At 32.4% G+C, this 23,739-nt stretch overlaps 3 protein-coding genes across 4 annotated transcripts; all 3 read left to right on the top strand.

Moving 5' to 3' along the window:
- The first annotated feature begins 72 nt into the window (after nt 1–72).
- Mical (Molecule interacting with CasL) lies at nt 73–17,494 on the top strand. Of its 2 annotated transcripts, none has more exons than XM_015940445.3 (6): nt 73–865; nt 1,117–1,536; nt 1,819–2,593; nt 10,732–10,946; nt 11,330–13,021; nt 13,540–17,494. In XM_015940445.3, the coding sequence occupies exons 1-6, from the start codon at nt 748–750 to the stop codon at nt 17,028–17,030; spliced, it is 6,711 nt and encodes a 2,236-aa protein (XP_015795931.2). In that variant the 5' UTR covers nt 73–747; the 3' UTR covers nt 17,031–17,494. The 2 variants fall into 2 exon arrangements, with proteins under 2 accessions (XP_015795931.2, XP_015795932.2); XM_015940446.3 differs by having other exon boundaries at nt 13,543–17,494.
- Nucleotides 17,495–18,316: 822 nt separating this feature from the next.
- Nucleotides 18,317–19,097, top strand: LOC107372245 (alpha-crystallin A chain). Its single transcript, XM_015940449.2, has one exon. The coding sequence runs from the start codon at nt 18,403–18,405 to the stop codon at nt 18,964–18,966; it is 564 nt and encodes a 187-aa protein (XP_015795935.1). The 5' UTR covers nt 18,317–18,402; the 3' UTR covers nt 18,967–19,097.
- Nucleotides 18,317–23,739, top strand: LOC107372244 (sodium-coupled monocarboxylate transporter 2). The gene is made up of 7 exons (XM_015940447.3): nt 18,317–20,396; nt 21,615–21,683; nt 21,759–21,959; nt 22,182–22,255; nt 22,385–22,525; nt 22,590–22,992; nt 23,095–23,739. The coding sequence occupies exons 1-7, from the start codon at nt 20,052–20,054 to the stop codon at nt 23,623–23,625; spliced, it is 1,764 nt and encodes a 587-aa protein (XP_015795933.2). The 5' UTR covers nt 18,317–20,051; the 3' UTR covers nt 23,626–23,739.

Below are 23,739 nucleotides of genomic sequence, written 5' to 3' on the forward strand. Positions count from 1 at the left end.
GGGGATCGGGGGAAAAAGAGGGGGAAACATTTCTTCTGGTTGTGGTTGTGACTCAACTCATTTAGTTGAAGTTGTGTTTGACTGGAAACATCAGAAATTTTTCCATTCGTTTTTTTCACTGTTTAAAATCGGTTCCAGAGCATTGTTTGAACCATTTTTTACTCTAATTTAGGTGCCTAATTATTATTTATTTGAATGGTAACCAATCTATAACCAACTGTATTTATATCTGTGTAAAAAAATAGAGAATATCTCTTGAATAACCTTTAAATGTTTATGCTTTCTCAGCTCAACTCTCATGTCTGTATGTGTGGATAAGTGATCAAGTTATTCCTACCATAGGCGTATATTATACTCATCACCATCATCTCTAACAACAGCATCAACATCAACCACCACAGCAACAAAATAACAACAATATCAACACCAATAGAATCTTAATTTAAAGTTAAATGATGATAATTCAAAACTGTTACCAGTTATAGTCTCTAGGAGCATCTACTTGTTCAACACATTCACACCAAATGTTGGATTATAATGTTTTTGTTTTTTTGTTGATTGAGTGATCAGTCAATTATTGAAGGTGCAATTCTTTAGATCTTTTCTAAGATTGTTGTTCAATCATTATCTGGATTATGAAGTGATTCCTCAATCAATTAATGTTGAAAATATCTTACAGTTTTGAAAGATACAAGCTACAAACAGCAAACTAAACAACAGCCTACAAGCAACTATACCAATAACACCATGTCGAAAAGCCCATCAAGTCACAACTACCATGTTACTGAATTGTTTGACCAATTTATAAATGGAACTACTCTTAAATCTGTGTTAATTACCTTCCGTAGGATATGTCTTCTATTAGGTAAGCATCTTAAATTATCCAATATTAAATGTATTAACACGTATCTAAGCATGTTATTTTGTTTGCTCAAAACAAGTTGACAACAGCATTTTCTGTACATGTATTATTTGACCTTTTACCAAACCACTTACAGGATGCATTTAGGCCTTTTTCCTATTTTAAAAATTTTCTTGTTATTCTCATTCTAAATTGATTTCTTTTTCTCTTTTCTTTTATCCCATCATCCTAAACATCATCTCCATTAACAACAGATCTTGAGCCTGGACCTTTCAATCAATTTTACCCCACCCTCAAGAAGGGAATAGTGTGTAATAAAAATTGGAAGTCACAGTCAATCTTCTCTAAAATAGAGAAAAAAGCTTTCAACAAGATATATCATTCATCAGGATCAAGCAGTGGACGATCTAGTGGCATTGGAGTTACTGGAGGTCATTCTGGTTCTCCTCACGGGTCTAACAATATACTTAAAAATAACAATTGTCTAGTTATTGGTGGTGGACCTTGTGGTCTGCGAACAGCCATTGAGTTACAATTATTGGGTGCTCGCCATGTAATCATAACAGAGAAGCGAGATAGATTTTCTCGTAACAATGTTCTTCATCTATGGCCTTTTGTAATTGCTGACCTTAAACAATTGGCTGGTAAAAAGTTTTACGGAAAATTTTGTGCAGGTAAGAATGAAAGTCAAATGTTATTGTTTGAAAATCAAATGGGAGGCATCAAACAAAAAATGGATAAAATTGAAGTTAAAGAAGAAAGAGAAAAAAAATAAATGTAAAACAAAGAAAAAAAACAACATGGGAAATGAAAGATGATCGAAAGGTTGTTCATCTTCTCTATCAATTTCTATTTCTCTTTTCATTCTTCTTTATCTTCATTTTCTCTCTCTCTCTCACTTTGATTGCCGCTGTTAAATCAACTATATCACTAATCGTTTTGACTTCTTATTTCAGGCTCCATCGATCATGTCAGCATAAGGCAGCTTCAACTGATGCTTTTAAAAGTAGCTCTGATTATCGGATGTGAATTTATCGAGAATGTTGCTTTTGAAGAGATTTGTCCTCATAATATCCGATCCTCTCGGGAAACCATTAAAGAAACCAGCCCAGAATCTGAAGCTGATGCATCTGGTGACTGTAAAGTTCAACAATCGACAACCCAACAGCAGTCACCAATTAAAAGAAAACTTTACTCAACAACAGAGGAAACCGAAAGTGAAAAGGGTACAAACTGTGATTCTGCTACCAATGACGATAATCAAGAAAATATCGATAATAGTAATGTCAATAATGGTGATAATGAGATGGGTTGTTCACCGACAGATAGTTACTATGGAGTTAAAACGGAATCCCGTCGACTTTCAAATTGTTCCTGTTGCTGTCATCTTCACCGTCAGGGTGATGGTGGGCGACATTTTTGGCCTCACCTTCCTAAAGGTTATATTGGTGCTTATGCCCACTTTAGTCTTACCTCATCTACACCCAGTACCGCATCAACCTTGGTTAATTATGATCTTCTCTTGGAAAAGTTGCACACTTACCCATTTGACATATTAATTGGTGGTGATGGTCGTCGTAATACATTGAATGACAATTTTCCCCGTAAAGAGTTTAGAGGCAAATTGGCAATCGCTATCACAGCCAATTTTATCAACAACCATACATTGGCAGAAGCTCAGATACCTGAGATTTCTGGTATCTCTTTCATATACCACCAGGAAATGTTCAAGTTAGTCTCTTTTCACCATCATCCATTTACATAATAACATCATAATTCTCCTTCTCAATCTTCATCTTCAACCCACCACCGGTTCAATAATATTTAACCATCATTCTCATTTTTGGGCAATCTATTCTATTCTTTACTACAATTTTAAGGTTATTCTGGTTGTTTACATTTTTGTTTTGTCTTTTTTTTGCTCTCTTTCTCTTTCTCTTCTGATTTTTCAGGCCACTTATCTTGCTACTTGATACTAGCAAAGAAGCGTAGCATTTCTGTACATAGTTATCTTTTTTTACCTCTCATTTCTCTTTCTTTTTCAAAACGACGATCTTAATCGCAGTCAACCAGAAACAAATGTTCTGTGAGCTCTTTTGGTTAAGTAAATCAAAAATGATGATGAGGGCGATGATGATGATAACGATAGTGATAGAGGAAACTGAAGGGAAGAAAGTTATCGCCACAGTCAACTTTTTTTCATACAATAAGTTATTTTGCTGTTGAAAATTGCTTCCTTTGCCTTCCTGCGTCTCTTGCTTCTGCTTTTCACAACTTTGCTTCATTTTTTAATATCTTTTCAAAATTACCATCAATTTGTTGCCATCAACATTTTTTAATGTTTATTATTGATTAACTAAACTCACTCACACGCCCAACTGCAATAAGTAATACAGAATCACAAGAATCACAGATTTCTATTGAATATCTGGCCTTTTCTTGTGCTCAACTCTAGCTCCTACTTTCAAGGTGAACATTTGTTCATCACCAATCATCATTAACACTAATTTAAGTTTAATTAGATCAACAAGTTTAATTATTTCATTTGCTCAATAAATGGCGTTGAAATGGTGAAATTTTTGTTCACCTTGAAATAATTACCATCAAATGATTGGCAAATTGTCCCACAATTTCAGTTTATTTCATTTTAAATATTCATTAAACCATACAATTGACCATTTTTTGTTCACCAAACTATCGACCATTTAATGAATTTTCTTAGTTTACCAATCAAACTTTTTTCTTTGTTCATCACCAAAAGTCTTGGTCTACATCACCTTTAAATTGCTTTCTTGGTCTACCATATTTTTTGCCGTTATCATTATTTCCAATCGAAGGTCATTAGTTCTGCTATCCACTCAACCATCATCATCATTATCATGATACTCACTTAATCACTGAATCTCGCTCACACAATACTATTTTGGACAGTCTTATTAAAATTCGTGACAACGTTTGATATCATGAAAACAATGCCAAAAACAAAGCAAATACGTAAAAATAATTTCAAACCTTCACCAATTTACCTTGTAGCTTTGAAAGTGACAATCAGTTGTGATCAAATAACATACTAAATTAGCGTTTTAAGATTTCTCATTATTATCGCTATTACAATTACGATCTTTCATTAACCCTTCATTTCCATAATATTAGTTACAAATTTAATGATAAACCTTTAATTGTTTCCTATTGCTAACATTGGTAGGAGTAAGGTTTAAGTTTAACTTTACCATTAATCCCTTTTCACAGCCATTAAACCCAAACGTATTAACATTAATTTTTGAATATTAATGGTGTTAGCTTGTAAATTATTAAATGAAATTACATTTAAATGTTAATTGTTGCAATTGTTTCAAAGATGAACCTGAAATGATCATGAATAGGTTGACGTTGTTTCTTCTTACTTCAGTCAATCTTGACATGAAAAGTTGTCAAGAAAAATAAAAGCTTTAAATTGTTTTTGTCATTCATTGTGAATCTTGTCTCAATGGTTTGTTTATCAAAACCGACAGAAAGAAAGAAATATTTTCAAGTGTGATTCAGTGAAAAATCAGGATGAACATGAAGACAAGTGCCAAACAATTCTATTTTAATATTCTTCTTCCATAATAATTTATGCAAACAATTTAACCAGAAAAGAAAAATCAGTAAACATTGAGTTATACTTGAAGACACTAAATCACAATCAACTTTTTCTTTACCCTATTTAAAAGGTCAATTTGTTGGTAGCCAATGAATAGCAACACTTTCAACAATCGCTTATTGAAGCAAAAGTTGAAAATTCATTTTCGCATTCACTTCATGATTCACTTAATCATCTCCTGCATCAGCAAATAATTGACATTTTTTTCCTTAAGATCATCACACTGATGACTTTTTACTGTCACACGGAACTGAAAATATAAGACTATTTGGTTAATCATTTGTCTGTTGATTGAAACTGATTAAAGTTTAATTCTCTCCCTGATATTATCCTAATATAACACGTAATATTGATTATTTAACCCAACAGATAATTGCTGTTTACTGCAGTATTAAGCAGTTAGTTGAACCTTTGGCAGAAATTAAACTTTTTTTTGTCAAAAAATCTTGGCAATAACTTAGAGGAAGAAAAAAAAATGAAATAAAATTCAGGAAAAGTAAATTATCTTCAATCATCTTTCTCTGAATCACTGAATTATCTTGACAATTGTACCTTCATTTTGCTCCATTTATTGGAGTGAATCAAAATCTTTAAACCTTGTGCTTTCAAATATTAATATTTAAAGCCACCAACAATTTGCAAATTGTCATCACTGGGAAAACCATCAAAATAATGCTCTAAATTCAAATATTTATTCATCCAACATCCGATTGATGTGACAAAATCAGGACAATTATCTTTTCCATTCTCAGAATCTCCAGAATCTAACCAGATTGTTCATTATTGATCAAGATGAACTCAATCTTGAATCCTTTCCATTGAAATCTTTTTGCATTTGTTTTACTTTCAAATATCAATGAGTTTCAAAAATTACAATAACAATACAAAAATGATTCTAATGATAATCATGTTGATTATGATTAATACTTTCAGGCCTGAGTAAATATTATTTTGTGTATTACGATTTTGGCTTTTTGTTTCATTTCATTTTACACGATTTCTCATGATCTTCATAGCAATTTAAATCACTAACCTTTAATAGTGAACAAGCATGAAGGGATGATTAAAGGAAGAAGAAAATGTTTAGATTCTGTCTGATTGAATAAAGATGATGGCTATCATTATGAATTTAATGATGATTATGATGAGGGTTTCAAGACTATGATGAATTTTTGATTAGTCTTGTTTACTTGTCTTATAACTTTGTACACTGTTTCTGTCTTTATTAATAATCATAATGCTAATAACAATTTGTATCTTCAACTATTATAATAATAGTATAAAGTCAGTTTAATTAACCATTTAAATATAGTTAGACATATCACGGTTAATTAATAGTAATCAATGATTTGTATCTAATGGTTTCAGTCAGTCTAATTATTTCATCATATGTTAATATTTTCAATCTAAATATTTACCTGTCGTCTCAACCTACCTTGACTTCAATCATCATCTCACCATTATCATAATGTCTTTTTTACCTAATCAAGCCTTACAATCGGTTAATTCAAAACATCAATTGTTACAGTTAGTCTCGACATTCAATGATAAACTAATTTTTAATTACAATTCTCATCTTTCACTTTACTCTTAACGACATAATGATGGACTTTTGTTATTTATTTGATTTTATTATCTGCAAAAAAATGAACTTGTTAATTAACTTTTGCCTTAAAAAATATCAACTTTTAATGTTAATCAATGGCTCTCTTTGGGTTCAAACAAATTAGTTGACTTAATTGAGCCCAGCCAAAGTTATTTACAATCAAGATTACATCTAATTATTTATTGCTAAATATTACATTTATTAGGCAAAATTGTCCTTTAATTGAATCTATTTAAATTGTTCACCTGCACTCATCTCTCCTCCCTTAATAGTCCAATTATACTTTAATCATTCAACTAACATTTCAAGTTGATAGGTCAGACCAGATTAATTAGACACAATTTATCTTCTTAATAGACTCAACAGATTTTCTGGATAAAAATGTTTATTGATTATAATAGCCAATCAGTTAAATAACTAAATCAAGATGAACATTTTGTGTAGTTAATGAAAACCCACCCAATTTACATTAATAACCAATTTAACATAACAAACAATTTAATGCAATCCGATTAATCATGAAATCTGAATTGTACACAAAATCAACTCTTTCAAGTAGATAATCTGAAAATCAAATTAACCATTTAACAAAATTAGTTAATAAAGACAACACTGATTAATCTAATTTCAATAATTCAGGGTTAACTGATTTGCAATTCAATCAACTGCTTGTGGTTTAATGATAATTGTCTGACCAAGTGCTGGGCCATATTCAAGTCTCATCACTTGAAGCTTTAAAGGTCAACCTTTCAGTTGACAGCTTATTTTAAGATGGTTGACTAACAAATTTAACCCAAACTTATCACCTAACTTTATCGGATTTTTCAGCAGAACCTCATGAAATATAGTAAAAAAAATGGAAGATAATTATAGTGGATAAGTTATCCTTTTCAACATCAATCAGTTGTTACTTAATCTTTTTTACCAATTGAAAGTAGCCTGAAATCAAAGTAGCAAATAACAACAAAAATCAACTTGATCCTCAACCTAATCATCTTGCCATAGTTTAATTAATGGTATCTGATAAATCAAGAAACTACCAATCAAGCAAACTACCCTGAAGCCATCAATTTAATCACTGCTTTTCTGTGATGAAAATTTTCTTTTTTTTCAGAGACTAGATTAAGTTGAAGATTAACATAATTTTGGGTAACAATAATGCCATTATTAGGTATCAATTGTTGCTTGTTATTTGTAAAGTTGCTCAAAAAATGAATTTCATTGAACTCATTACCATGATAATGTTTTTTTTCACCTTTTTTCTCATTGTGATTCCCAATTATCCAACAATTATTTCCGCATTCATTTTATTACAGGGTGAAATGATTAATGCTCTTTGTAAATTTTCACCAACAGTAGTTGATTGTTAGTTCACTCGTCAACCTTGACAGTCTAGTTAGATCATCTTATATGCAAAGTCATATGAGCGTTGATCATTTCTGGTAATTTAATGTTACTAAAAATGTTAGTCATGCTTTTTTCAGGTACTTTTCATGTTACCTGTTTTTGGTCTTTACCAACATTCAATTTCAACCAGCCTCGAAATGATTTTAAAATAACATTTTCAATGATTGTCTCGCTATGTAAACCATTGAGATTGATGATTCCCTTCATCTGATAAAATCAAATTCAACTTGGATAAAGATATTAATTAGGGTTACAAGCAGGGTTTTCCAGTTTGTTTTGACTTGTTTAATCAGATTGGATTATACTGTAAATTAGGTTTTAATAATGAATCAGATTCTCACATGAAATTCATTAAGTAAATACAATTTTATTTACTCAACCATTCACTTCATTTTACTTGAAAACATAAATCGCCATTTCTATCAATTGATATTGACAGTGAATTTACGTTAACTCATTCTGTTAAATCATTACAACTTGCAAGTTTATTCAAAATCAAATTGTATCAAAATGATTCCAATCTAATGTTACCGAATCAAATGTTTAAGTTCATCAAGATATTAAAGTGAAAATGTTGATGATTTAAAACAAATTTTTTGATATTTCAAGAAATGTCGTATTCCGATTTAAATGCTAAATTTAGTTGAAAGTTGTTGATTTAAAACGCACCTTTTGGATAATTAAATGAGTGGGATTAAATTAAAATATGAATGTAAATCATGTTTGATTCACGGAAATCTCAGCAGTTTAACCCTTTAACTCTTTATCCTCACCCTTTTTTTTTGTTTCATCGACATCATCATCATCCTTCATAATGCTCAACTTAAAGATTATTTTTATACACTTTTCTTCATGACTCATTATTAATATCATTACCATGATTATTATTTAATTTCAATTTGCTAGACATAGTCTGTTCCAGCCCAGTTAAGGTAGGCCACTTTGAATATTAAAAGTCAATCTTAACTATGGTTTCAAAAGTTGGCCCATTTGCGTTTAATCGCAACCTAACCATGATGATGTTAATCACCTTAATCATCATAAACCCTTCTCACGTCTCATATCTTATCATATGTTTACAGTTAATAGTTGAATTGGTTGATATTTTTTTTACAATTTATCATATTTTTTCAACGCTACAACAGTTTTGACTCCATGATAAGGTATGAAAAGTATTGAACAAAATCATTGACAATCTTTATCGAGTGTTTAATTTTCATAATAATGATCATAAATTGCAAATCTAATCTGAAACTTGAGCGTTTCGTTGCAAACCTGAAAAATGGTCTCAAATCTTTTGGTTGAATCCTTTAATAAAACTTGAAAAATGGCTGATTCCGTATGAGATATTTTTCACAAATTAATCTTTATGTCGACACTTGGATCTGTTTGTGTAATTCAACCATCTTTGTTCATTGAAAAATGCCTTCAAATGAAGTTTGAAGATAATCTAAAAATCACTTTTACACGAAATTTTCGCTTTTTCATGTTTAATCTGTAAATTTACCATTTCTGGTTGAATTGCTCCATTCATTGTAACTATTTTCATATTATCCTTATTTGTGTGGCCAATTGATTTTTTATACCCTTTGATTACTTTTGTTATACACTTTGTAGTTTCATTTACGGAAGTCTCTTTGCTTGATCTGACTCTTGAATATCATATTTCAGCGAGTGAATATCCTATGATATCATGAACTATCTTTAATTTCTAGCTTGAATCATCTTTGTTGTCATTGAGCATTTGTTTTGTAACTTTTGCCTTTCCCTTCATTAAACATTAGCTTTCAAATTGTTTGGTTTCAAGCCAAACAAATGATTCAAAATTACTAGGAAATAGCATGAAAGTTTCATTTCATTTACTCAGATTTTTCACCTCTTTTCTACACTTTTTTTCCACTTTAAAAGAGCCATTGACAGTCAAAGCTGAACCTTTTCTTTGTACTCATTTATCTTCCTGTTGAGTTATTTTTTGCTCTCATTCATAATTATTCAGAAGCTGATTTATGAAAATAGTAGCTCTAAGGAAAATTCAAATTGATTAGATAACACATTATGTGAGTGTTCAAAGTTATAATAAGGAAGCCGAAGGAAGATGAATTAAAGTCCGTGGGATGTTGGTCAAGTACTTTTCCTAGTTGATTCACCTAAAGATGAACTTATTTTACCCGAAAATGAAACCTTCATAAAAACCATTTTTCAGATGATCTTATCTTTCCTTTTTGTTACTACTTATTGATTCATGATTTCTTGATCAATGTCAATGATTGAGGTTGATTTGTTTTTTGTAAACTCATAATTTTGCGTTATTTTTTGGCTTCATGTATTGAAGTATTTCCAATTTGCTGACGATGCTACTTCAATTGATGTGTATGTTAATTTCACCGTTTCCAATCTGTTCATGTTTTTTTATCATCATCATCATTATTTTGTTTTTTTGTTTTTCTTTTATTATAATCTTTGCCATTCAAACTTGAAATTTGAGTTTTTGTGTGTTCATTCATTTTTGCACTCTTGTTTTACGCTTAAGTGTGGTTGGTGTTGGTTAAAATACACTTTGTTTGGTTGCTCTTCAATTGTAATAAAGACAGCGTAGGTTGAATTGAAATGTTGCTGGTTGTTAAAAAAATTGAGATGATAAGAAGGGAGAAATGGTCAAGCCCATCATTTATTCAGTTAAACATTACTCTTGGCTGGGTAAAGTGTTGCGAAAAGATGATGATAATGATGACCAATTGAAATGATAGGCAACTTTACTTGTCACGGTTAAGGTCATATTTTGGTTATTAATGGTGCTACAGTTATCAAGTTATCAGAATTTTAATGTTCATTTTCGCGATTCTCATCCTTTTCTTTTCTTTATTTTTACCCAATTTAATCAAATTAAGGGTCCCACGAATATTTACTTGTTATAATGTAACTAAATGCCAGGTAAAATGAGAAGAAGAGAGACAAAAAGGTAATTCTGTTGATGAGTTGAGGATAAGTGCGAGAAGGAGAAGATTAACAATTATTTAATAAAGACCAAAATTAAATTGTTAACATATATTACTAAATTGTTACTATTGTCTCACCCTGCAACATTAACCCAATTAACCGTGAGATTTGAGGCTCATAGTTGTTTATGTTTTCAATTGTTTAACATTCACATAATTTTAATTGTTTGTAAAAACCTTTACTCATTTGATTGTATTTTTTTTGCTTCTTCTTTAGATCGTTATATAATGAAACTGGTATTGATCTGGAAAATATTTGCTATTACAAGGATGATACCCATTATTTTGTGATGACGGCCAAGAAAAGTTCACTCCTTCAACGAGGTGTCTTAATCAATGACTATTCAGATACAAGAGCTCTTCTAGCTTCTTCCAATATCGATCGAAGTCAATTATTGAACTATGCTCGAGATGCTGCCAAATGGACAACTGGTAATGATAATGATAAATAATTAGTAAACACAATCAGTTGAGCATGTTAAGGATGCACTTTATCAATAAATTAGTAAATGATTTAGGTCATTGGCATCTTGATGTTGTTGACAAGTTTGACGTTAATAGTCCTTTTTTTGGTTAATTTTTTCCTACTATCAACCAATTTTTTCCAAAGTTCAATTTCATTCTTGATTCCATCCAACAAATTAATTAGTTTACTTTTGACTTTGCCAAGATTTATTAGGTTTTTGTTTGAAAGTAAGAAAAAACAATATTCCTAATATAGTAAACAGAATGCTTCATTTGTGTTTAACAGTTAGAAGTTGATTGTTTTACAAAGTAAACATTTTTTTATTGATCATTTTTCTTTTTTCTTTCAGGCTTGGATACACCTAATTTTGCGCTTAATCACTATGGTGAAGCTGATGTGGCCATGTTTGACTTTACTTCTATGTATGCCGCTGACAATGCTTGTCGAGCTAAACGAATTATTCGGACAACTTATAAAAACCGTCAACATGATTGTTCACGATGTAACTGTGATAATGAACCCTGTAAAAAGTCAAAAAGTGATACAAATGATCTATGTCAAGGATCAGGTGAAACATCTCATGAACATTGTGTTGATAATAAGGAAGAGGCTGAAATGGAAGATAAAGCAAAAAATGAGACTGACGAAGGTCTTTTACTGATTAGTCTTGTTGGTGATTCCCTTTTGGAACCTTTCTGGCCCACTGGTTCAGGATGTGGAAGAGGATTTTTATCAGCCATGGATGCTGCTTGGTTGGTCCGTCAATGGGCTGTTAAAAAATGTAAATCCATATTAGACGAAGAAAAAATTTTACAAGTACTTTCTGAACGTGAAGCAATCTATCGTCTTTTGGCTCAAACAAAGTCGGAAAATTTGAGTCAAAATTGTGCTTCATACTCAATTAATCCAGTTACACGGTATCCTAATCTCAATTCATCAACCTTGTTGCCTCATCAATGTCGACACCTTCTCTATGATCATCTTCCATCTCCAGTAATTGAACCAAGATCCAAGCTAACAATGGCTGAGAAACGAGCTCGCAGAGCTACAATTGCTACTACCTCACCTTTTTCCTGTTCTGGTGCCAATAATGGTAATGGAGATGGTGAGGTTATTATGGAATCACGAGCTCGAGTTGAGCGAGAATTCATGGCCATTTCACGTGAACGAGAACGAAATCAAAGAAACAGCGAAAGTGGTAATGGAGAGAAATTTTCAAGACCCTACATTGTTCCTTCAACATTGGAAGATGATGAAAGTAACTTGGCTGCCCACCGAGAATTCGAAGATAGTTTAGCTGCTTTTGAAGAAAATTATCGCGGACTATTGGCTTCAGAGGCTGATCCATCAGAAGGTGGAACGCAATTATCAACATCGGTTCCCAATCGATCTCATATTCCTAATAGCGTTGCACTTTCTGGTAATTTTGCTCTAGACATGTCTCCATCAGCATCTAACTTGATAACTATGGCTAAATCAAGAGCAAGAGATATTGAAAGTGCTTTTCGTCATCGACGACAGCGTCAATCTCAATTTAGACGCTCGGAAACTGATGAATTGCAAGGAGGTGGTAAAGTTCACCAGAAAGCTCAACAACAATGTTATAACCATTTAAGACAACAATTACGAAGTAAAGCTGCTTGGTTTTTGGATCAAAAAGCTCAAGCCAATAGTGAAAACTCGCTTGATTCAAATAATAGTAATCCTTTGGTTAAACGAGAATCCTTTTCTGAACGAATCAAAGATCTGGAAGCCAAATTGTATGCAGCATCAGGATTGTCTTACCTTTCAGATGATAATTCTGACCCTAAAGAAGAGCCTCCATTAAAATTGCCTTCAACCAAGACTGGAATCAATGTAATGATGACTGCAACTCAACTACAGCAATTGTTTAATCCTAAACTTCAAGAGGAAAAACTTAGACAACAAGCTAAATTGAAAGCTACAAAGGATATCAAATATGTTGGTAAAATATCCAAAGAAGATTGGAATGTTAAACCTTTTGAAGAAGGTTCAGGAGTCAGCAGCGAGTCAAATAAAGGTAATTTTCCAGTTGTTAATACGAAAAAAATTCGAGACAATTTTGATCGTAACAAATATTCTATTAACTCTTCTTCAATTGACAATCTTGTCAATTATTCAACTATTTCTGGTCAGCTTGGCTGTGATATTAATTATGATAAACTATTTGAAAATGATGAATGGCTGTGTAGTTTCTCTGTAGAATCAAGTAATTTAATTTCAATTTGCCTTACAATTATATTTCCTCTTGCATTTCTTTTTGCTTTTGTCTATAATTCCTACCTTTTCTGTGATATTATCAATGAATAATAGATTTAAAGAGCTTACCAATTATGAATTAAATTAAATACAATCAAGAAAAAAACATTTTCTTTTTGTTTATTTTTTTATTTTTTTCTCGGTTCAATTTCAATTTACCTTGATAATGACTGCAACTTTTTCATTTAATTGTCTTGTTTCTTTCAATGTGATCTTTGCCGTAAAATTGTCTAATTTAAATGTATAATTAGCTAATAATCGAGTACTTTTCTCTCTTAGCAGTTTCCAATGCAAAACCAAAATCACCTCCACCACCACAACGAGTTGAATTATTCCGTAACAAATTGAATGAAATTCAAAGTAAACTTGAACACATTGACGATCACCACCAACCTGAAAGACGAGTGAAAGAAACTGTTAAAAATAATCAAACGAATAATGGAGAATGGATTTCAATGTTGAAAAATGAATTGACTGAAAAGGCAGCCCGTAAACCAGAAATACAGACTGAACCTGCTGTTCTTCGTCGATCTCCTAGCACTTTGGATAATCCATTTCGTAAAGAGGCTCGCAGGGAAGCACGAGAAGCGGCAGCGGCAGCATCTGGTCAAAATGGTGTTAAATCAAATGCATCATCTTCAAAATTATCATCACCAACAAAAGAAAAAATTAGAATCATTGAAAGATCAGGTTCAATGGTAGCCAAGGTTTGTGCTAAATGTGGTCTAATCGTGGCTACTGTTGACAAAATTTTGGTCAGTGGAACCTTATTTCATCGAAGTTGCCTTAAATGTATTTCATGTAGCGTTACTTTGCGAATGTCTGAAGTGCGCAACACTGGAAATGGAAGTTTAGCTTCTTTAATTACTGGAAGTAACACTGTGTTGAACAATTCAAAAGAAAATGGATTCAACTATAAATGTTCTGATTGCACATCCAACAGTAAATCAAAGGTTTCATCAATTGAATCACCAGTAATTGGTAAACTAATGGGTATTACCAAATCAAGCATCACATCAACACCAGGTTCAACAACTGATAATCGGATGACTAGTTCATTTGATGGTAATTTAGAACCATTGGCTAAAAGCTCATCAGCTCGAGTGTTCCCAAGTTTGGCCGATCAAAAAATGGCTTCGACAACCGATGATTATGAAGCTCGTTTAAAAGAAAGGATGAAATGGAAAGAAATGTTTCTTTTAAGTAATAACAATATTGATTTACGAAGTGGCCATAATAAAACGGATGGATCTAAAGATGTTGGAAGTAACAAGAAGAAGAGTATAACTTCACCTATTGGAGGTGAAGGCGGTAAAACAGAGACAACACCAGGAGGGAAAGCATCAACACCGGGTGGTCAAGACTGCTCAAGAAATCGGCTAAATGAACGAATCGAGTATGAAAATATCTCCATGACTTCGGAAATGGTTGATGATGATGAGTTGACTAAACTATTGAATCTCGGCTCTGATCATTGGGAATCTGGAGCTGAAAATGATGAACCTGATAGTGATGAAAGTGACAAAGATGATGATGACGATGATGATGACGACGATAGCAATGATGATAGGAATAAGAGTGATGGTCGTAATAAAAAAGCTCATGATAGTGATAAAGATGAGGATGATGACAATGGTGATGTCGATGATGAAGATCGGCAAACAACTACATCATCCGATTCATGGGACACATCAGATTCGACGGACAATGATTTTGACTCTGATCAATTTGATGAAAGTGGTGTTTCTGATGGAGGGGATTTGATTTACCACCGACATAAGCATCCATCTCTATCCTTGGAAAATAATCACGCAAGCATTAAAGAAGAAATAGTTTTACCTCAAATTGTTGTTCATAAAGAATCGGAATATTCTCCTACCATTTCACCCAAAAAAGCTGCAATAACTACAGAAGCAAAGCCTAACGTTGATTCTTCAGCCAGTTTTCAACCTAATGAAAGTTCATCTGTTTCCAGACAATCAAGTGAAATTATATCTAATGATAACATTAAAACATCAACAAGTTCAACTCTGGAAAAATTTGATGAAGTTGATGATGATAGTGATAAAACGGAAAAAAATTCATCTTCCAAAAATACTGATACAAGTGGATCTGATGTGAATACAATCAACAGTAAAATAAATGATATAGAAGATAATACGATACCTTCATCAACTACATTGGAAGAGAAAGAGTTTCGAATGATTGTCGATGAAATGGAGAAGAAAACAAATAAAGAGCCAATGAGGAATCAAGTTAACTACAATGGTTCATCCAACATCAATACAGAATCGCATATAAATAAACAAATTACAGATGACTTGGCGCCATCATCTTCCGACACTAATGATTTAAATTTTGATTCAGATAGTGATTCAAAGACAAGTCTATCTTCATTAAGCATAAATGTCAGTGATACATATGATGATATAAATTTATTATCCATTTGGGATGAGTCGGGAAATTGTGATGAGCTAACTGATTCTCCGGTGAAACCATCCAACCTTAAAAAGACAAGCAACAAGAAGAAGCGAACAGTAAACAGATCAAGTGTTAATGAAAAAAAACAAGGAGTTGGCCTATTTAAATCTAAAACTGAGGCTTCGATTCCTGATCGATCACCTTACCATAATCATCGGAAAGATTATCTAGGAAGAGGATTGATACCATTAGAATCTAGATACAACAATGATGCCAAAAAAGATGATAATCTATGTACTCCAACGAAGAGATTATCTTTTTCATTCAACAAAGACACAACATTAGACAAAACAAACGAAGGATTACAATCCATTGATAATGTTATTAATGATTATGAAAATTATTCTGCCAAAATGTCGCCTCAATCAAAAGGTGAAAATTACTCAAAGATTCCCGTTCTTGCTGCTCGCGTTATAGCTGCCAATGAAGGTATAAATCTGGATAATAGTTTATCATCAGCAACAACATCAACCTCGCACAATACAAAATACAAACCAAGTTATTCTGGTTCTTTTACCGAAAAATTATTACAAAGATGTCGCTCGTCTCCCTCCATACCTTTTATTGGTGATTCTCTGTCTCGATGGTCAACCTCAAAGATGCAACTTTCCTCCTCACCAACCAAAGTACTCTCCATAACCAAAGCCTTAAATGCTCAAGCAAAAAACACTTCATCACCATCAACAAAAGAGAATCATCAGCCTTCACCTAAGTTGATTAAAAGTCAACCTCAACAGGAAACTACAAAAAATCATCAACCATCAAAACGACAACAAAGTCATTGTCATCTGCCTTTTGCTGATTCTGAAAACGCCAACACAACTCAACCTGATATAAACCAACAACATAAAAAAACAAATCGTTCACCCAACAACAATTCCTCTACTTCACCATCATCATCTTCATTTTCTCGAGGTCAAGTCAACTCTTCAAAACCATCGCCAATTCAATTGAAACAAAACAATAACCCTGTACTTCCACGGATTACCGGTGCAACAGCTAAAGTAACTGGTTTAGATTCATCGTCGTCTTCCAAACTCTTCCAAGCTCCTCGAGCAACTTTTGATGAAGATATGTTTGACGATGATGAGACACTTGAAAAGTCAACTGGACAACATTATTCATCCCGTAAAAGTGATCAACATTCATTGAATCCAACTAACCATGCATCTCCAACCTCATCTCATCGTAGCCATAAATCTCCGAGTAAACTTTCATCGTCTTCAACAGCCCAATCGGATGGTAATCAATGTAAATTAAAGCCAGTTAAAGTTAACTACAATCATTGAACTTACAGCTTGGAAAATTGAATCGCAAGGAAAACAAAAAATTCAATTTTGCTAACTATGTTTAAGATATTTAATAGATCTGTAAATCATCATCACTACCATTTACTTTATTATTATCATCTTTTAATTTTAGTCTTCACTATGATCATCACATGTTTCATATCCTTAGATTCATCGTTTCTTTGAAAATGTGAGATTTCAAAAGAAACTTTTGGTAATGATACAAAAAAAACAAGATTTTATTTAAATAAGAATGGATTTCATCAAATTGTATTACATGACATTAACACTATTTCAAATATAAATGACAATTTGACCAATTGCAATGAGCTAAGTTGTTCTATGAAAAACAAAAACAATTGAACCGCCAATTGATATTTAATCGGACAAATGAACAAAAATCTATTTATTAACTATTCTTGGAAACGTTGCAAATAAAATATGTTAGATTATACAAAATCAAACTAAACCGAAATATAATTTACTCTGTAAGATTGTATCAAATACTTAACAATAAAATTAAAGGACTGTTCACCGATAATGATCCAACAAAAATATAAATAGCAGCAACAATAAATTGTGTTGGTATTTGTTTGCTTATGGCACTTGTTGAGGGAAAAAAGAGTCCACATGTACTTAAAGAGAGACTAATACGCATTTCATTTCAATTCACAAATTGAATAGATTCTGTTGATTATGTCTTGAACAATTAAGATATTAATATTAAGCTATTTTTAAGAAATGTTGCAACAATGGGACGTAGGGAAAAGGATAAAAAGGAATAGGCGGGAATTTGAATTGATTTAAATTAATGAAAATTAATGCATAAAAGGGTAAATTTTGAAAGAAAATTAGGTCATTTTGGAAAACTGTTTCCTATGGAATGGTGAATTATTATACATGCCTCAGATTTTAATTCCGCTCTTCAGTTTGAAAACAAACCCACCAATTCACAAGAAACAGACCATATTTAACACTAAAATTGAAGCAAGAACTGTTATAAACTTATGGTGAACTCAGAAAATGTTGCCGTCACAGTGATTTCCGATTGGACAGTTGATTCAAAAATGAGAAAATGTCAAAGGTTTAAGTTCACTGGATGAATTACGGGCTAAAAAGGTTAACTAGGTTAGTCAAAGATATGGACTGTTGTCTCATTAACCAATCACATTTGAATCACAAAAGAGATACATTGTCCATGGATCTAGATACTTCTAGATATTTTTGTAACGGTTTAAATCATTTTAAAAGAAAACGTTTTTTCAATTCTTTTACCAGTCTTTTTCAATACGTCTACTTGTTTGGTGTTTTTCCTATTTTCTTTGTTTTTTTACCATTTATTGTTTTTCTACTTGTAATCAGTTAATTAAAAATGTCTTTGGTCCCACGTTTAATTGATGCCATCATGGGTGAACCATTAGATGACTTATATCCAGTTATTGTTCATCCTTCAAGACGTGGTCCTTATCCTAGGAGAGCTTGGGGTCAAATGAACTCAGCTTATAACGAGTTGACTGACTTGACTTCCCAATTTAATAGAAACGTTATCTCTGCTCAAAGAAATTCTATCGATAGGTTTGAAGTGAATCTTGATTGTGGACATTTCAGGCCTGAAGAGATCACTGTTAAATTGGTTGGAGATAGTTTGGTCGTTGAAGGCAAACACGAGGAAAGGAATGATCCTTATGGATACGTTGCTCGAGAATTTAAAAGACGTTTTGTTGTTCCAAACGATATTGATAAGGACAAGTTTGAATCTCAATTAGGAATCGATGGTGTTTTAAAGATCAAAGCTCCTAGAAAGATAGTCAGTCTGGCTACTGGGGAAAAACAGATTCCTATTACCCTGATCGATGATGTAACAAAACCGATTACGGACAACATTCGTGAATGCAACGATCCCAAACAAAAACCAGCTGACAAAATGGAAAATTGAGTGATTTAATCAAAATAATAGTTAATGGTTTCGTTTTCTTTCATTGATTGTAACAAATGTTTACTTTTAACCAAGAAGATGCTTTATATTTAATGGAAGAGTTTAATAAATTGGATTAAATCTTAAACAAACATGTCTCCTGATTGAAACAATCGAGAAAAAGCAACCAACAGAAGGTTTAGAAGTCAAAGCATCGGACGACTATCTATCAAAGTCTGGAGTTAACTCGGTTGCAATTAGATGGCATTGACTTTCTGTGAATCTATCTGCATTTAAACAATTTAGATTTGAACCATAAAATCACAAGCGTCTATAAGGTATTGTTAATTCAACCATTTTTCAAAAAACCTAACGTTAAAATTTAAATAGTCGGAGAAAAACCTTCAAATATTTGTTGGCTCTTATCTTTGCTCGAAATGTTAAAATCTTATTCAAATGATATTCAATTGTCATCTAGCCATGGAGCGGATTAATGGATGGTAAAATTGATTTGGTGAATTTGAAATGCAAAATAACGATTCAAAGATCCAGCCAGACAAATGAAACTTTTGATTGGATTTACTGTGATTGCAATGAAAACAAACTAAAAGGATGAAATGATGTGCAAATCATTTAAATTGTCAAGACGTTATACAGTCTAGGATCTAGGAAGAGTTAGTGATCTGTGATTTCCATCAAGTGGCTTTGATTTTTACTTGTTTGTGCAATTGAGAGATTTAAATCTAGATAATTAGTCTCAGGTAAATAAATGATTCAACATGAAAGGAGGATGCTTTGATCCAGGAATCATTGAGAAAGATTGAGATGATAATTGGAATGAAAGATAGAGAGTGAGAGGGAGAAAAGAAGAGAGAGAATCAAGTAAGAAATACTTCATTTTTAATTGTGAAGAAAATTTGATAACTTCAAGTACAAAAACTACTCATTTCACTAAAACCGTTCCTCCGAATTGCTGCTGTAGCAATTTTTTTTGTTGACTGTTGTTTATAGTCTTGATTATTCATTTCTTTGGTTAATTTGATAAATGAAACAAATCTTAAATAATCCGACTTTTGATTGAAAACTATCCAATCAATTTTATAATAATGGATCCAGCAAGTATCGCATATCTAGGATCTATTGATTATCTGGTCTTGGTTGCATTGTTTGTGTTTTCCCTCCTAATTGGACTCTACTTTGCATGGAAAGACCGTAACAAGGGTACAAATGAATTCCTCATGGGAGGACGTAATTTATCACCTTTTCCAGTTATGTTATCGTTGATTGCTTCATTTTTATCATCAATAACAGTTCTTGGATGGCCAGCTGAAGTTTATTACAAAGGAACCCAAATATGGATTACTTTGTTAAGTTGTTATGTTGAAGTTTTTCTTACCAGTGAAGTTATCTTACCAATCTTTTATAAACTCAACTTAACCAGTGTTAATAGAGTAAGTATAATTTTATTTAATCAAGTGTATTTCATTTCCAATTAATCTATCGCCAAACAAGATCTTCAACTAATCTACATATCAATTGTGAAGGATACAGTCTTTTGTCGAGTAACATTTCATCTTGGTTTAAGCTGAAGGAAAATTTTGATTGCTGTTGACAAGCCATCTCCTGTTTAGTGGTTGACAACCACTGGTTCACTCCGAATTCAAGTGATTCTCTTAATTTCCCATTATAATATTGAAGTACTTGAATTTCCTTAAAAGCCGATTAACCAGACGATCAGCATGGGATATATTTTCAGTGGTCCATCCATTATAACATTGGATATCGTTTTGTGTTTTTCAATCGCTGAAGATAAGTCCTGTTGGTTGGGTGGTTTACAGGAAGAAAATTTGAAAGTGAAAACGATCTTCTAACCTGAATTAAGTTTTAGATCAGGTCAAAATTGATAGGTCAGATACAGTAACTGAAACGCTGTTTCCTTCAGTCGAGTCGTTTCTATCAATAGAGATACCAAATTAGACTTTTTATTGGTTTTCAGTCTGTCTTCTCTTTATTCTATTATATTAATCTTACCAATAATTAGAGTATGAATTGCTAATTTTGGTAACAATTTTCGTTATTTCAACATGACAAACGTTTATTTTCCTTTGCAATTTACTTTTCTTCATTTGTTTTATTCACAGTCAAATTACTCGCAACGCTTCACCTAACGCTTCACAATGTCATATTATAAAGGTTTCAATTGTTAAAAATGTTACTAATTCTTACAACACATGAGAAGCTTGATGATTTCATTGAATTTCCTTTAGTTAACTTCTCTATAAATTGAATCAGATGCTTTGTCAACATTAATTTACCCTTCAACAATTCAGACTTTATTAATAGAAGCAATCCAAGATGAAATGATTTGATTTAGTTTTGCTTTCAAAAGTGCGATGATTATTGATCTAAAGGGTGTTGATTGAAATAACTTACAATTAGCTTACTTTCGATTATGGTTTAAAAATTGATAAAGATGGAAATGTCCAGTGGAAATCTTCACCACGGTTGGACATTTTCATCTTTACCAATTTTCCAATGGCCTTTGAGATATAATAATTGTAAGTTATTTCACACAACACCCTTTAAAATTATCAACTGAAGCGAATGATAAACACTTCATACCTTGATTGAATAATATTGAATAATTTTAACACTTCTTTCTATTGCAGTATCTCTATGAACGATATGGCTCAAATTTCATAATGATAATGGTTTCTATTGTCGGGTGTATTGCTACAGTAAGCATTTTAAAGCCAAGTTAATCTTTGGAGCCTTTATTTAATCCAATTTTTCTAAATTCTGTTTCAATTCAGTTTCCATGGCTCGGCGTTGTTCTTTATGGTCCTTCCCTAGCTTTAGGAGCTGTTACTGGCTTATCTGTAACAGCAAGTATACTCTTGTGCGGACTCATTTGTACAGTTTATACGGCACTTGGCGGATTGAAAGCTGTCATTTGGACTGATGTACTTCAATATTTTTTGATGATTTTGGGAATTGTCGTGGTGATAGTGAAGGTTGGTTTTAATAATAACATTTGCAGACTTAAATTGATAAATAGGTCCTTCGATCAATCCATGCATGTTAAAATATTTAGATGTTTTTAATATAATAGTTGGAGTAGACTATTTAGGATATTTCGTCGGTATGCGATCAATGGTTAATGAAACAAGATTTCTTAACGTTTTAGATCATAACTTGCGAATCCAAATTAACATATTATTGAAATTGAAAATTAGGGCATAATTGACACTGGTGGTGTAGCTGAAGTTTGGAGGAGAGCTGATTTAGGTGGACGATTACGTCTCTTCGAGTAAGTGTAACCCAAATATCCAAGTTATATAGTTTAATTGTTGAAATCAGTCACGATCCTTGACTGTGTCATAACTAAACTTCTTCATAATTTTTTCAATCCTTCAATTTTAATTTTAAACATTATTAGCTCCAAAATTGACTTCTACAATTCACATAATCAGTGGACGACGTTGATGGGAACGACTCTGGTCTGGACTGCTGGTCTATCAACAAGTCAAGCTTTACTACAACGAACCCTGAGCATGCCAACATTAAAGAAAGCTAAAATGTTAGTATTAATTTTCACGAATCACATCTTCATGATATCATTATTTATTTCATTATAACTATAGGGTCGTGTATTTGGCTTTGCCTGGTTTCCAGTCGATGCAAGTTCTTGTTACAACGTTAGGAGTTGTGGCCTTCGCCTATTACTATGATTGTGATCCATTGCGATCAAAAAAGATCGCAGCCTCTGATCAATTGATTCCCTATTTTGTTACTGATTTGTTTTCCTCCAAATATCCTGGTCTTCCTGGCTTATTTGTTGCCTGTGTATTTAGTTCAACATTGAGCACACTGTCTTCAGCATTTAATGCAGTTGCTGCGGTTATTTGGGACGATTGGTTAAAAAGGTGTTTCCCAAAAGCATCGGTGAGTGCTCAAGTAACCATAACCAAAATAATTGCCGCTCTAGCTGGACTTGTGTGTATTGGAGTCGCTTTTCTTGCCAGTCAAGCTGGAACTCTTTTCGAGGTAAATTTTTATTTCCAAAGAATAGATTATTTTTGAAGTATAAAAAAAATGTCGGGTCAATCATTGCTAATAATTGTCTAATATTTTTTATCTCTATGTCAGGCTTCATACTCTTTAAGTGGATCACCTTTAGGACCCGCTTTTGCTGTCTTTATATTGGGAATTTTCGCACCTTTTGCAAACAGCAAAGGAGCAATTATTGGTTATTTAGCTGGTCAAATTACTTGTGTTTGGATTGTCATAGGAGGATTAGTTATTAAACGTCCAATGCTTTCACTCGAAGTCTCCACTGAAGGTTGTTCAGCCAATACTACTTATCTTGAACCTGGCTTACTCGTGTCTCAACTCAAAGACTACAGGATACCAGAATATCATCCTGAAGGAATCGCCAAAATTTATCACGTATCTCATTTCATTATACCAGCAATAGGATTTCTGGTGGCACTTATTGTTGGTATACTCTTTAGTCTTTTAACTGGTTGCAATCGGGACAAATGTGTTAATCCTGAATTAGTATTGCCTTGTCTTCGGAAATATTGTTGCGTAAAAAATGATCCGAAAAAATGTAATCAATTCAAGAAACATCAGATGAAACAGAACGATATTTCGGAAACCATTCCAATGAAATCCTGAATTAAAAACATGTGCAATTTTACAAATAACTAGATGGAAGTGTATTTTATACTTGAATTGAATGTACAATAGTAAAAACAAGAATAAAAGTTCCAAATGAAACTGTCCAAGTTA

This window comes from Tetranychus urticae, chromosome 1, assembly GCF_039701765.1.
Source record: "Tetranychus urticae isolate SD_2017Ah chromosome 1, NJAU_TeUrti_SD_1.0, whole genome shotgun sequence".
NCBI classification, from domain to species: Eukaryota; Metazoa; Arthropoda; class Arachnida; order Trombidiformes; family Tetranychidae; genus Tetranychus; species Tetranychus urticae.

Excerpts from the sequence above, each read along its gene's own strand:
- Mical (XM_015940445.3), top strand. The coding sequence starts at position 748 with ATGTCGAAAAGCCCATCAAGTCACAACTACCATGTTACTGAATTGTTT. Across the intron at positions 10,947-11,329 it reads TGCTGCCAAATGGACAACTG|GCTTGGATACACCTAATTTT; the intron begins GTAATGATAATG and ends TTTTTCTTTCAG. Across the intron at positions 13,022-13,539 it reads CAGCAGCGAGTCAAATAAAG|CAGTTTCCAATGCAAAACCA; the intron begins GTAATTTTCCAG and ends TTTCTCTCTTAG.
- LOC107372245 (XM_015940449.2), top strand. The coding sequence starts at position 18,403 with ATGTCTTTGGTCCCACGTTTAATTGATGCCATCATGGGTGAACCATTA.
- LOC107372244 (XM_015940447.3), top strand. The coding sequence starts at position 20,052 with ATGGATCCAGCAAGTATCGCATATCTAGGATCTATTGATTATCTGGTC. Across the intron at positions 20,397-21,614 it reads ACTTAACCAGTGTTAATAGA|TATCTCTATGAACGATATGG; the intron begins GTAAGTATAATT and ends TTTCTATTGCAG. Across the intron at positions 22,256-22,384 it reads GGACGATTACGTCTCTTCGA|CTCCAAAATTGACTTCTACA; the intron begins GTAAGTGTAACC and ends AAACATTATTAG.